This window comes from Barbus barbus, assembly GCF_936440315.1.
Source record: "Barbus barbus genome assembly, chromosome: 21".
NCBI classification, from domain to species: Eukaryota; Metazoa; Chordata; class Actinopteri; order Cypriniformes; family Cyprinidae; genus Barbus; species Barbus barbus.
The window spans coordinates 13,022,567-13,038,239 of NC_136749.1; the positions used below are offsets into that span (position 1 = coordinate 13,022,567).

Consider the following 15,673-nt stretch of genomic DNA (forward strand, 5'->3'; position numbering starts at 1 on the left):
CTTTTTTTTCATTGCATTGTTATTCAATGAAAAAAATATGACTGCAAAGGTAATCTAAATGCAAAAACATGAAAATTAAAATCAACATGGATAGCCTATACTGGCTGTTATATTATCAAACTGATATTTGTAAGCCATAAATGTTTTGAAATATCAACCGTCTTTTCCCTGTCAAAAGCAGACACCAGACGTAAGCTTCATGCAATCTTTCCATCCATCCATCCAAAATTCAAAAGTACGTTTTCCATTGCGCACTACTAACCCAAGCCCTACAACATATTCATACGCACAACGTCTGCGTTGCTTTTTGCTCTCTTTCGGTTTGCTGGGATAAAAAGAATGACTGTAAGCATGAAGATGTGAGGGAGGAGAAGATAACGGTATCAGTGGGAAATACGCACGTAAGAGAGAGAAAGAAAGAGGGAGGGAGAGACGAGAGGGAGAGAGAGACAGAGCGCGGATATTTGCCAGGCACCCCTGGTGTGAGGCTTGTGCCTGCATACTTGTCAGCTCCACGCGCACGGGCAGGGTGAGTACACGCTTCTTCAGTCTGCTTTCATTGTTCTTTACTGTTCTCAACTAACGCGTGACTGAGCCAAAACACATTTCAACTTTTGTCAGCTGTTATAGACAGAAGTTAAAGAAAACGAACGGATATGCGTTTATGGCTGCATGTCGACCTATTACAGACGCGTTTCCATAATCCCAGCAGGAGTCGCATGTTGTGTAGATACGTGAGGGGAAGATTTATCGTTGTTTGTGGTCCATTGTGAATTGTAAACGTCCATGGTCATTCAGGAGACTGGCATGCGGTGATTCTACTAACATTTGCAGCTGTTGAGCATTTTTGTGTTGGGCAGAAGTGAGTGAATGGTAGCTGAGGTAGTTGAGACTGTAACTGGCTCAGTCAAGTGCCCCAGGAGGCGCGCGCTGGCATGTAGGTGGGAACTCCATCATTACTGGGCCAAGGTCTTTCCGTACATTAGCCTACATCTGCCTTGGCACTCTTTCTCTTCTCTCTGTCACAGTGAGATTCCTCACTGTACTGTATGTCTTTTGTTGACAATGTATTTATTGTAACACATTCAGATAGCTACTAAATGCCGTAGTGTTCCTTTAAACAAAAATATGCAAACATATTTAAAGAGATAGTTCACACAAAAATCAACATTCTATTTAATACTCACCCTTACGTCGTTTCAAATCTGGAGACTACTTGCTTCTGTTATGGAACAAACTGTATTTGTCCATACAATGAATGTCAGTGGGGTCCAAAAAACACTGGATCTCAGTGATTTAGATTTTATGGTTAAAAAAACATTTTTCAAGATATTTTCTTAACTGTTAACTGTTCCTTTAATATTTTGGATCAAGCGTACTTAGTGTAAGCCACACTGACATCATACTGCGTTTGAATAGTGCACACTTTAAAGGGATAGTTCACCCCAAAATGAAAATTCTGTCATAAAATACTATGGAAGTCATTGGCTACCAGCAACTGTTTGGTCACCAACATTCTTCAGAATCTTCTTTTGTGTTCAACAGAAGAAAGAAATCCATACAGGTTTGGAACAGCATGAGGGTGAGTAAATAAAAAAATAAATAATAATAATAATTTTTGGATGAACTATCCCTTTAAGTACACACTTTGTGTGGCACCAAGCTCAAGGGAGTTACCTCAAGTTGTACCAGTGCACAAAGATTTCCTTCAGCAAAGGTCAAGATCAGACCAAATCGGGTGTGCAGACCCCACAAAAATGTAAATCTGTGGGTGAATATGCAAGTTTGAGGTGGACTGATTTTGTCATGGAGAAGTAACCTCTCTTCTACATCAGCACACGCAGCCTTAAGGAGGCAGACGAGCTGCGGGCGAAAGTGAAAAAAAAACTCAGTGTAGACTGTCAAGCTGGAGTTTGACATTGTTGGTCTCTGCCTCTGTTGTGTTTGCTTCAGAGCACTCAGCACCAGCACTTTTCCTCCACAGTGTTCACGCTGTGCCTTTTTTGCTGCATTGCAAAATCTGTCCGTCATTTGCTGAGGTTCATCTTCTGTTGACTGCTGGTGTTAGGGCTTGTGTCATTCTTTGCGGCAGGATGAAAGGCAAAAGGTCGAACTCTCCGATATTCACACAGACGCAATAAAAAGTCTCGTCTAGACTTCTGAGATTAATTTTGGAAGCCAAGAGTCTCCGTCTCTTTTTTCTTTTTCTTACGCTTTCTTTTTCTCCCTCTCTTGTTGCTCAGGGTGCTGCTCTGAATCACCAGCTCAGAGAGACACACAGGAAATGACAGCATGGAAAAGCACACACACACACACACACACCACATTCTCTCACATATACTCTATACAACCTCTTCAAAAATATCCATCATAAAAGTCGCCATAGAGGCAGGAGCTGAGTGACTGCGGAGACAGGAAACTGAGTCTTTCAACCTCACACATGTAACCGAATGACAGCATTCATTTCATTAATCACATGTCAAATCGTAATCTTTAAGTATGTAGAATGACAGGATGAAAGCATTCCTGTATCAGCTCAGCACAGATGCAGAGACAATGACAGAGAGCAATATGCATATTTCGCTTTGAAAAGACCTTTCAAGTTGTCATCAGCGCTGTCATCCATTCACAACCGAGATAAAAAGCATCCCTCATTAATTAAGAATCGATCAGAGCTCTGCCCTGGAAGAATCAGAGAGGTGCACAGGGTCAGAAAGAGGATGTAATCTTAGTTTTACAACACATTTCACATAGAGAACACTAGTTCATAGTGTACACTCTGACATTTACATATTGCCATAGTTAGTTGCCCCATATGTGGCCTCTCCTCATTCCAGTGTCTTTTCTTGCCCTGACTCTGTTCTTTTACAGTCCGTTCCTTTCCTTCTCAGTTTTAAAGAAGTGTTATGTTAACTAAAACTACTAAAAATAATTTAAATGAAAGTCAAATAAATATATGTATTATATTCCATACATTCTAAAAAAATGCAGGGTTAAATACAACCCAGTGTTTGGTGAAATATGGACAAACCCAGCGTTGCTTTGACCCAACAGTTGGGTTAAATGTTTAACCCAGCCTTCTGGGTAGTTTTATTTAACTCTGCTAGCCTATTGTTTAAAATTACTATATGGCTGGCTTATAATGAACCTAAAATAAGTAAATTAAATTAATATCAGACAAATTAGCTACTAGAGGCATCAGCAATAATCAAAAGGTGAACATTTATTAATAAGCAATTAAATTTTTTTTACTTTAATTATTATTTATTCAACTTTTATTGATAAAAATATTAATAAATGTTCATTTAATTCCAACGTATTTTGGGTTCATTTAAAGCTGGAAATATAGTAATTTTATAAGCAATAGTTGAGTCAAATAAAACTACCAGAAGGTCAGGTTAAACATTTAAACCAACCGCTGGGTAAAAACAACTGAGTCGCTGGGTTTGTCCATATTTCACCCAGCATTTTTTAGATTTGATTAAAAATTACCTTTAGAAATGTTTTCTTGGCAACTAACTGGCATAAAATAAGTTTGTTATTTACTAAAATTAAAAACACTAAAATGACTAAAACTAAAATGATCAATTAATGAAAGCTAAATGGAAACATTATAAGACTAATAAAAATGAGAAAAGCACAAAACAAAATTACTAAAACTTCAACTAAAATGAAAACTAAAGCTAGTTAGCAAAATATTAATAAATACTCAAGAATAAAAAAAATACTAAAATAATACAGTTGTAAAGCATTTAATGAACTGTTAATTCAAATTCGCTTATTCACCTTCATTCCAAACTTGTGTGACAGTCTGTCTTCTACCTTTTTTTTGGTCCATGCAGCTACAGTTAATTGAAGACTCAAGCTTTCGGACTTCAAAAAGGATGCAAAAGCATCATAAACATGGTCTCATCGTGATCTATATTTGAAATTATAATTCTGAAAATAATCCGACTTGTGATCGTTTTCTAATGACAATCATTAATTTCACAAAACCAGTCTGAATGATTTGACTCATCTGTTTATTGAGTTCAACTCACTTTATTCAGTCCCTAACGGTTCACTGGACGGGAAGATTATCATTAAATAATGACTTAAATTTCTGTCACTTCTTCACAAATTCTGTTGTACGGCTCCAGAACACTCAGTCATATTTATCATTAGTATAATATTTTTATGGTGCCTCAGTCCATTTAATTGTAGAAAAGAATGATTTGTACACTGATAAAAATAATTTTGTGGCGAAGTAAATAATACAGAAAAACAAAAGTAATTTCTACATGAAATAATTTAGTTCAGGCAAGAATAGAAAAAAAGAGTAAATTCAATATTAGTACTCAATTTAAGTTTGAACTTATAAGTAAATTTTACTTGGAATTGTTTGTTATTTTTTACAAAGATTGTTTATGTAAATATCAAAGTTATGATCCCGTTGTTCCCATCATGCACTTGGGCATGAATAATTAATAAGGTTAATTTATTTGCTGTTTTTGAGATGTGTTTATACCGTTTTATGGTTACTTTTGTTGTTAGGTTAAGTAACTTGCTGTTTTGTGACTTTTTTTTACTCCAAATGACCCGTTCACACTCAAACACTATTCACTGATTGTCATTGTGTATCATGTGCCAAGTATTGAGGTCTCTGAGTTCACTTGGATAGTAACTACATTGAGTCAACATATTACCTTAAAAAGAATAAGGAGCAGTCTACCTGCTTGCAATAGCTTTTTTCAGTGCTATGTTATTTGAGTAAAGTTTACAAACCGTAGCTGAGTGAATTGAGTATTGCAGGGTAAACTAAAAGTAATTAAGTAGAAATTACTCATCAAACTCTAACTGGACATGTTAAATTTACTTATTTCCTTTGCTAATTTTACTTAACTTAGTTAAGTAAATTTTATGCTTAAATTTTACTAAAAAATATGCGTGCAAAAACTTGCAAAATAAAAATTAAGTAAATGTTATTTGTTTTTTACAATCCTTTAATTTCTTCCTTTGTCTTCAGCAGAAGAATGAAAGTCATAAAGGTTTGGAACGAGTAATTAATGAAAGAATTGTCATTTTTGGATGAACCAATCCAATAGCAGCTTTTATCAGATTCTGTTCTCCCACAGTGCATCACTCTGCAGGGCATGCCGATGTGAATTAGTGAGTAAGACCGGTGTGTGTTTACTCATGTCTACATCTGTTTCTTTCTCGGTACGGATGAGGTCTGTCTCACAGTAAAGCTATGACTCATGACTCTGTAGGCGCTTGTGTGTAATGTGTGTGTTGTGCCATCTGAATCACTGCCAATAATCTTTCACGTTCTGCTTCAGTGAATGCCACCCGTTAAGCCTGGTGAACTTTGACCTTTCGTGTGATTGGCTGATTACCGCCACAGTGGGACAGTAACTGTCTCTCGTGATCTTTTACACTCCTCTTATCTATTTTAGCTAGGCATTTGTACTGGTGAACTGAAGAGTAACAGCGACTGTGTAGAAGTGTCTAGATTTGTTAGTTTTTCTGCTGTGATTTGGAGTGCTGACGGTTGATGTGTGTGTGTGTGTGTGTGTGTGTGTGTGTGTGTGTGTGTGTGCGTGCAGATGAGCTCTTGCAGCAGCAGGGCTCTGACTCTGCTCTCCACAGTGTTTGGGGCGTGCGGACTGCTGTTGGTGGGGGTTGCCGTGGCGACGGATTATTGGCTGCTGATGGAGGAGGGAATCGTACTGCAGCAGAACCAAACTGTCGATGTCAAGATGGCATTACATTCAGGCCTCTGGAGAGTGTGTTTCATAGCAGGTGCGGACACACACATATTATACACTAAGGTCTTAAATAGTACTTTATGATACAACCGTTGGATGTCAAGGATGCCCAGACATGCTGATCTGCCTGCAAGGGACGCTCTATACACACACACACAAATATACACTATATTGCCAAAAGTATTGGGTGACCCCCTTCTAATGAACATGTTTGACTACTTTAGTAATTTCCATGAGTACAAATCTTAATGTTAAAGCATATAATGATATTCTACGGATTGTGTGCTTCTAGTTTTATAGCAACAGTTTGGACAGGACCCTTTTCTATTCTAACATGACAGTGCCTCTGTGTATAAGGCAAGGTTCAAAAAGACATGATTGATTCAGTCAGTGTGGAAGAACTTGACTGGTCTGCAGAAAGCCAAGTCCTAATCCCTGCTGAACACCTCTGGTGTGACTTTATATGCAGACCTTGAGCCAAAAACTCATCACCAAACACCAATGACTTGAATAGACACTATAAGGACAAAAGTGTTGGGACACCCCCTTCTTTAGAACAGAAAAAGACATTACCAAAACTGTGGCAACAAAGATGGAAACATAATTCATGTATTTAAAAACTGTATTTCCATCTCTGTTGCAACAGTTTTGGACGTGTCTAAATGACAGTACCCTTATGTACAAGTCATTGGTGTTTGGTGATGATTTTTTGCCTCATGGTCTGCATATAAAGTCACACCAGAGGTGTTCAGCTGGGATTAGGACTTGGCTTTCTGCAGACCACTTTTTAAAAAAAATTTAAACATATAATTTATTATTATTATTACATTCCTATATTACATTGGTCAAAATCAAGAGTAAAGGCATTTATAATGTTACAAAAAAAATTATATTTCAAATGAATCCTGTTCTTTTGAGCTTTCTATTCATTAATGAATCCTGAAAAAAAGTATCACATAAATGTTTTCAACTCTGATAATAATAAACATGTTTCTTTAGAAGCACATCAGAATATGAGGTTGATTTCTGAAGGATCATGTGACACTGAAGTCTGGAGTAATGGCTGCCGAAAATTCCATCAAAGTACCACCAAAGCAATTAATTACATTTATAATTAAAATAGAATAGAAAACAGTTATTTCAATTTGTAATAATATTTCACAGTATTACTGTTTTTACTATATTTTTGATGAGCATAGCACTTCTTTCAAAAACATGATATAAATTTTACCCACCCCATCTTGCCCAGCCCAAACTTTTGAATGGTAGTGTAAATATTAAAAATATATTGTATGTTTTCATGTATAAAGACCTATTCATAAGTTCTGGGAAAAGTGGAGTGAAAAAGACAATGTGTTGTGCAAAATTAAATAATTTTATAATTTAATAATTTATCATTCTACTGATGTCAAATTAAATAAAGTATTATTTTATTAATTATATATATATATATATTTACTTTGTATTAGAGTACAAGTGCACCTACCTACTTAGAATTATTACTTTTATTTTGTTATTTGTTTAATACTATTAAAATACTGCCTGTCGAATAAAATAATCATGAATATTTCCATGATTTCTGAACATTCCTTTAAACAAAAAATACATAAAACTGGCAATGATAATAATAATAATATAATATAATAATATTGAATGTGTGTTCATATATATTTGTGTAGTTCCTGTATTTTTTTATTTATATAAATATCTTTCATTATATCCTCTCTCACTGTTTTAGGTTCAGAGAAGGGTAGATGTGTGGCCTCTGAGTATTTCACAGAGCCAGAGATTGAAATCACCACAGAAAACACTGCAAATATCCTCAGTGAGTAAACATACTTCAAAATCAAAGTAACATTGTCCACATTTACACGCACGCATAGCTCTCACACACATGTATTTACTGTTCTGGCAGAGATGGTGCGGACAGCTACGCCCTTCCCTATGGTGTCCCTGCTCTTCGTTTTCATGGCCTTCATCATCAGTAACGTGGGCCACATCCGTCCGCAGCGCACCATCCTAGCCTTCGTTTCTGGAATCTTCTTCATCCTCTCAGGTAGTGGGAAACCTTTCCTTCTGTAAGGTGGAAACACCTGGTGCAATGTTTTGTGACCCTTTATGAGTTATATCTAACATTTTCTCTTTCTTAGACATTTTATATTTATATATAATACATTATATAACACTTTTAGGATAGATGTTGTGCCATCTATAATTATGTCATCACAAATGGGCCTGGAGGAACATTCTTTTGAATTAAGTCTCATTCTAAAATTCTCTCACCGTTAAAAATAGTTCATAACATATTTCATACAGATCCCTTTTTTTCAGGAAGATTAAATGTGTGAAGATTTTGTTCTGTACTCACCAGAATGCAGCAGTACCATCTGTATTACATTAATGATGTCTCCTCCAATCATAAACCTGTGTCTGAGCATGAAATCGCTCCATCTGTTTGTTATTTAGCAGTTTTTGGAACCAGTGATAAAGTTTCTTTGAAGGAAGTGCTGTATTTTTATTGCATTAGTTATTCTGTAAAATAACACATCTATCATACAAGTAGGATATCTTAACCCTCTGTCACATTATAGCTCTCATTACACGATTGCATATCTTTTGCACTTATTATTTTCTCATATAATGTTCTAACACAGAGCAAAAACACATTAATTTATTCATGTAGGCACAACTGCTTGATGTGTCCTATATCATGTAAATGTGAAGATTAAACTCATCAGTCAATGGTGCCAGATTTATTTTCCAATAGATACCTCAAATATCTGAGCATGCAGTTCAGTGCTGCACCAGCAGAGGTCAGCAAGATTATAAAATATAAAACATGTTCGATTAGACGGAATCAGACAGAGACCCTAGTAGCCATTGCAGCACAAATTTGTCTAAATATAAAGAGCGCATATGAAATGACATTTAATGATTGAATTATTATTGTTTATAAGCTTAAACTAACCATATAGTTACACCTTTCAAGAGTAGGATGTCTTATCTAATTTTTTTTAAATCCAGAAACCTAAAAATTTACGTAAAGATTTCGAATTTCCACAATAAAAATGTAGGATTTAGCTATATTTTAGGTATATTTTAAATATTTAATATTTAAAAATATGTTCATTTCTAGGTCCCTAAAAGCAGCACATTTGTGACATTGACGCACAAGATGGTCTTTGAATCATTGTCAAATCATGCTGGAGAAAATTATCTACTTGTGGACAAATTCGTGGGGTTCATGCACCTTAAGTGCTGCTGTCATTACATATAAAAAATATTATTAAAATGAGAGAATTTTAATAACATTATTAGAATTATAGAATGACATTTAAAAAGCACTAAATAAATGCATTTTCCCTCATGAACTGCGTTTGAACTCCTCTGTAAACATGCATGAAATTGCACTATAATATATATCAGTCTGCAGTGAGAGCCTAACCCTAACCTGAATGTAGAACTTATTTGTATGCAGATGCCACTGTTGTTTACTGCATCGCTGCCTCAACCTTGCACACGGCCAGAAAAGACCTTCGACTTTATCGAAAACACCTCTCTCCTCTTGCAGCACAAACTTCCTGACAGACCGCCCTTGAAAAACACCTTTTTACTTGTTCTTTTCTCTCTGTGTTCTCTATCGGCCTGCTGGTGAATATGTAATGGGCATTTCAGACTGCTCGGGTCTGATAAAAGTGCTTCAGTTGAAAGTAGCCATTAAAAAGTAAAGATAAAGTGCGCTGATAGTGCCGTTAGATGGAGCGGCTGTGAAATGTAGCTGATGTTTGCAGGAATGATGTGTTTTTGTTTTGTGCATGTGGGTGAGAGAATCGGACATTCGGCTGTTGCGATAAATATTACAGGCATTTCTCGGTTTGTGCATTTTGTGTGAGTTTTTCTCACCTTGTTCCTTTTACAGTTTTACTATCATCCTCTGTCCAAACTCGCACACATACTCACATTCCTCTGCTACGCACAATCTGCTTGCCTCTGCTTGTTAAAGGCATAGTTCACCTAAAAATTAAATTTGATGAAAATTTACTCTCTCTCAGGCCAGTTTGTTTCTTCATCTGAACAAGATGAGAAATTTAGCATTAAATCACTTGCTCAGTATGGATCCCCTGCAGTGAATGGGTGCCGTCAGAATGATAAAAACAGCTGATAAAACATCACAATAATCCACAAATAATACTCAAAACAAATCTATCAACTTCATATAAGTCCTCTATCCATAATATTTATTTTTCTAATGGAAAAAGTCATCTCGTCTGAATCAGAAGAGAAATATGCACAAATCAAGCACAAGTGAAAACAGTCCAATATAGTTCTTAACAAATATGTCAGTGGATTTTGATGTGAGATGACAACAGGGGAAGAAACATTATTATGGATTATGGACTCGTATTTTGGCTAGAAGCGATGGCTTAAAGTTAAAACACATTAATGAGGGTTTTGTTTATTATAAACATGCAGCTTTTGCCTTCATAAGGCATTAATTGCTGGACTGGAGTAGTGTTGATTACTTGTGGATTATTGTGATGTTTTTATCAGCTGTTTGGACTCTCATTCTGACGGCACCCATTCACTGCAGAGGATCCAGTGGTGAGCAAGTGATGCAATGCGGAATTTCTCCAAATACGTTCCAATGAAAAAAACAACTCTTTTACATCTCGGATGGCCTAAGGCTGATTAATTTTAAAGCAAGTTTTAATTTTTGGCTAAACTATTCTTTAAACTTGCAATGTAAGGTATAATGAAAACTGGTCCAAACCTCTACTCAATTCAGTTCAGTTCATACTATTTCAACAGCCGGTTATGAGCACTATTTATTACAAATATAAGCTAAGCAATTAAAAACTCTCTGTGTACAGTCTCTGGGCTTGCAGCGTCCTGGACACCAATATTTTAACGATTCATTAAAGTCTGAACATCAGTAATTTCAATATGGATATAAAAGTTAGGATCACACAGTAGGTGTACAGTATGTTTACATTTTACATTTACATTTATTCATTTAGCTGACGCTTTTATCCAAAGCGACTTACAATTGCTATACATGTCAGAGGTCGCACGCCTCTGGAGCAACTAGGGGTTAAGTGTCTTGCTCAGGGACACATTGGTGTCTCACAGTGGATTCGAACCCGGGTCTCTCACACCAAAGGCATGTGTCTTATCCACTGCGCCATCACCCCACCGTGTTAGCATCGTTGTATGCTTTTGGCATCTAAAAGAGCGTTTGGACTTGGTAACGGTCACGCGTGACGTCAAACTTACCAAGCAGATTTATCTCCTCTGTCCTCCATGCATCTCTGCTAGCCTACTGTGCCTGCAGTGGGGAGAGTTTGGGGTTGTGATAAATGGATCTGATATCCACTCATCAGTGGCCGGCCAGAGCCCTGGAGTGTGTACAGTACTTGTGTGTGTCTGTTGAGTTGGCTGAGGGTGAGCAGTAAGTCCTCAGGGGCCTGACAGGAAGCGCATCACAGTGCAGTTATTTAACTACATTGTTTAGTTCTGTTGTTTTAGTTTTTGTGCAGCTGCATTTAATATTTGTTATTCAGCAGGTGGCATCTTAGTGGTCTGTTGATTTTTCTTCACTTATTTGTTCTCTCTCGCTCTTTCTCTCTCTCAGGGTTGAGTCTGGTGGTGGGGTTGGTGCTGTATATCTCCAGTATCAATGATGAAGTAATGAACAGGCCGCGGGAGCCAGAGCAGTTCTTCAACTACCGCTACGGCTGGTCCTTTGCATTTGCTGCCAGCTCCTTCCTGCTCAAAGAGGTCAGAGGATGAAATTTATGTCCAAAATATCAGTGCCTTTTTTGGTTGTCATTTTTTGCTCAGAGTAAATTCAAGCCCCTTGGCCTTGAATAGCCAAGATGTAGTGATATTTCTTGTGAAAGCTTCAATGATTGAACGTATCCATTCTTCTAGGCCCGAGGGGCTTAATAAATGATGGTACTGTAATTATGTCACTTGATGCTGCTGAAGCAGATGCTTTTAACATGACCCTGCCCTGACATATACTTCAGTCGAAGGTAGGCGCTTCAAATGTGCTCTTTATGTATTATGAATGTGGAGCTTCAGATGTGCTCCATTTTATTTGCTACTCAGCGTCTGAATACTGTATTTAGAGCACTTAATCATATTGTTTCAAATTGACTGCAATAGGAAAACTTTAAGTAACCTGAGCTTAAGGAGGTCAGTTTAAGAGATTTTCAACATGTATTTATTTCTGTTTCTTCACATGATAACCACATAAGATTGGGATTTTAGGTTTTAAGATATTTCTAATTCATGTGTAGATGATATTGAGGTGATTATAAAAGTCAGAAGAAGATGAAGTGGATGATGGAGCAGTCAGAGCTTCTCTGTCAGTCGTTTCTTGTGTTTGTCCATAAAGTGAGGATTAAGCATAATTGAAGTTCAAGCTCTAACTCTTTTTTTCTGCTTGATACAGCAGGATCCTTTTACTATTATGGTCGCCAAAGGAAAAAAATAGTTTGTCAGTGAGAATATTAGAGCAAAGAGCAAAGAGGAATTTCTGTAAAATCACCTTGTATATTCACCTCAGGTTTTTCTTTGTTTAATGAAGAGTGTAGTCACATAATCACAAAACAGTATTTCTTATGCATGCTGCTTTTATTTCCAACCTGTCATAAATGCTTTATTGATTTGCCATATTTAGCCAAAGTAAATAAATATTTAAACACATTCATAATTAAACACACAAATCTGTCATTTCTTTTGTGCATAATTTAAAACTATATATAATAAATAAACATTTAAAAAGATGAGATTACTAATAAATGCAATTAAGAAATTATTAATCATTATAAATAATCCCACAGGTCTGCAGTATTATTCTAATAGGCTCACTTCTGATTTTATTAGGATAACCAAATCATCTTCCCATAACTTAACTGTTAATACTCTACAGTTTAAAAGTTGGTATTAGTATAACCTTTTTATTTTATGTAATAACTCTTATTATTCAACGTTGATTTAAATTGATCAAAAGTGAGGACATTTACACTGTTACAAAAAAAAAAAAATTACAAAAAATATATATAAATGCTGTTCCACATTTTCCGGACAAATATTAAGCAGCACAACTGTTTACAACATTGATAATAATAAAAAATGTTTCTCGAGCACCAAATCAGCATATTGGAGTGATTTATGAGGATCGTGTGACACTGAAGACTGGAGTAATGATGCTGAAAATATATTCAAATAGAAAACATGTATTTTAAAATATAATATTATCTCACAATATTACTGTTTACTGTATTTTTTTTACTTGGTGAGCTTAAGAGACTTCCTTTAGAAACATTAAAAAATCGTACCAATCTAATGTATTGTTGAGAAACACAAAGATGTTGGCCAGACAAATTAAAAGAAACTGTGGTAACACTTTAGTATAGGGACCAATTCTCACTATTAAGTAGTTGCATGCCTATTATTATTATTAACTACTATTACTATTATATATTGGCTGTTTATTAGTACTTATAAAGCACATATTCTGCGTGACAATATTCTACATCCCTAATCCTATCCAATACCTAAACTTACCAACTACCTTACTATTAATAAGCAGCAAATTAGCAATGTATTGAGGCAAAAGTCATAGTTAATGGTTAGTTAGTGGCAAGAATTGAACCCTCACAATAAAGTAAACATTTGGAATGTGTCAGTTATAACATCACATCTCTTCTCTCTCTCTCTCTCTCTCAGGGTGCTGGTGTGATGTCAGTGTATCTCTTTATGAAGCGTTATGCTGAAGAGGAGATGTATCGGCCTCACCCGGCTCTCTATCGCCCCCGCCTTTCTGAGGGCAGCGACTACAGCGGCCAGTACCTGCACCCAGAGACCTGGCCTCCCCCCCAGCGTGCTCGGAGTGCCTCCGAGATCTCCAGTGACATCTCCATCCAGCTCATGCAGAAACCCCAGCCCCCGCTAAAGATCAGCGGCCAACAAAGCACATCATCTCCAGGAATCACTGCTGCATCCAGCCCCACCTCTGGAGCTAGATACCAGCGACAATCACCAGGTTCCGCAGCTCCATTCTCCCACAACCATCCTCTCCACCCTGGGGCGCACGGGGCAGCTGCAGCATCCCAGACCCTGCCTCTGTCTGCGGCGCCCGCTGCAGTGCCGCCCCCGCACTATCACACACATATGCGCATGAGCGCCTCACCATGCTAAACGCAGACAGAAGAGAAAGTTTATAGAGTGTTTGTTTTTACTGAGATAATGCATAAACTATGAGAAATAGAAATATGATGTAAGGCAAGATGTAGTTTTTTATATGAGAAAAGGAAGTTTTTCTGTTTGTAACAAAAGGCCTCTTTTTAAGACTGAATGTTGTGAAATTGTAGCATCTTAAACTGCAATGGATGGAATGAGGGTTCATGCAGAACACTTGACAATCACACACAACAGAACTGACAATTCATGTATTTAGACACACATTAGAGCACATAAGAGAACTATTGCCTTCTATAGGTGATAGAAAAAATATATATATTACTGAATTTAAGTTATTTCTCATCATGGAATCTGTGAATTGTTAGTTTTAGTGTTAATATTATCAATAAATGCTAAAGTGGGAATTACTTGTTACTGAACAAAATTTAAATGATTAACATTGTTTGTTTGTTTTTGAGAAATATTGAATATTTCTTGTATAAATACTGTGTACTGTTGTGTTTTGGCTGTGATTTGGTTCACTGCCTTTCTGCAGAATGTTGACAAATTTAGTGGGAAAAACTAAAGTAAAATCATTTAAATGTTCTTAATTTGTAAGACTCTTTTGTAAATATCATATGTAGGTCCAAAGAATAAGCACTTGCCTGACAGCATATTTTAATTTGTCAGCGCTCACAGCGCCCTCTAGTGGTTAAGAGACTGCATTGAGCAGCTATAAGCGCTGTCCGTGGTGCTGAAATTGTTCAAGTCAACGCAGAGCATGCGGCAAAAAAAAATGTTTGTGTAAAAAAAGCAACAGTAACCATACAACATTATTGTGAATGAGTATAACAAATCACAGCTACAAATAGATGTTGACCAGATTAAAATTGTTAGACTATGAAACGACAATGCCTATTACACCAGAGATTAACTCTTAACCATGAAGTGTTCTTGTTTTTTTTGTTGTTTGTATCTGTCTCTTTGACTAGGGGTGTGAGATGAGGTGTAAATTTAAGCACTACCGTATGTATTGATCTATTGAAAGGGATAGATTTAAGGGTTAGACTTACAAAAACACATCGATTCGCTACAGGAGGCCTTTATTCACCCCCAGAGCCGTGTGAGGCACGTTTTATTATGGATGGATAAACTTTATTTGACTACTTTTGGACTGTTGGAAAAAAAACACCCACCTACTGCCATTCAAACGCTTGGAAGAGCAAGGAAAATTGTTAACATAACTCCGATTGGATTCGTCTGAAAGAAGAAAGTCATATACACCTAGGATGCTTTGAGGGTGAGTGAATCATGGGCTAATTTCCATTTTTGGGTGAACTAACCCTTTAAGTGCATAATGTCTATGCCACTAGCGGCAACAAACGGAATTGCAGGAATATTGACCGGTTTCCTGAACACACCCCTTATCTTCCATTGGTCGAACACACACATAGCCCCGCCCCAAACTGAGGCCTTTGGTTGATCTGAGTCGGGTCGTTTGACAATGTTTTATCCCACCACCAAGACAAAGAGTTAACATTTTCTGAAAATAACGGATGAATTGCTTCCTCATAGTTGTTCCTGCACTACACTTGATTACTAAATGTATTTCGACATCAAAAAGCACATACTTGAGGATTAAACGACAGGGCAATGTGAATGTGTTTATATTTGCGTGTGTATTTTCTGCACTGGGACTGTTAAGTGCTTCTCTGCGGTTCATCGTTCCATTGCCT

General features: G+C 36.7%; 1 protein-coding gene across 1 annotated transcript; it reads left to right on the forward strand.

Annotated features, from left to right (window-relative positions):
- Positions 1-420: 420 nt before the first annotated feature.
- On the forward strand, positions 421-14,876 carry LOC306887699 (voltage-dependent calcium channel gamma-7 subunit-like). Its single transcript, XM_079445659.1, has 6 exons — positions 421-529; positions 5,586-5,781; positions 7,486-7,572; positions 7,663-7,803; positions 11,380-11,525; positions 13,485-14,876. Exons 2-6 carry the CDS (start codon positions 5,586-5,588, stop codon positions 13,953-13,955), a joined length of 1,041 nt encoding a protein of 346 aa, XP_079301785.1. The 5' UTR covers positions 421-529; the 3' UTR covers positions 13,956-14,876.
- Positions 14,877-15,673: the final 797 nt, after the last annotated feature.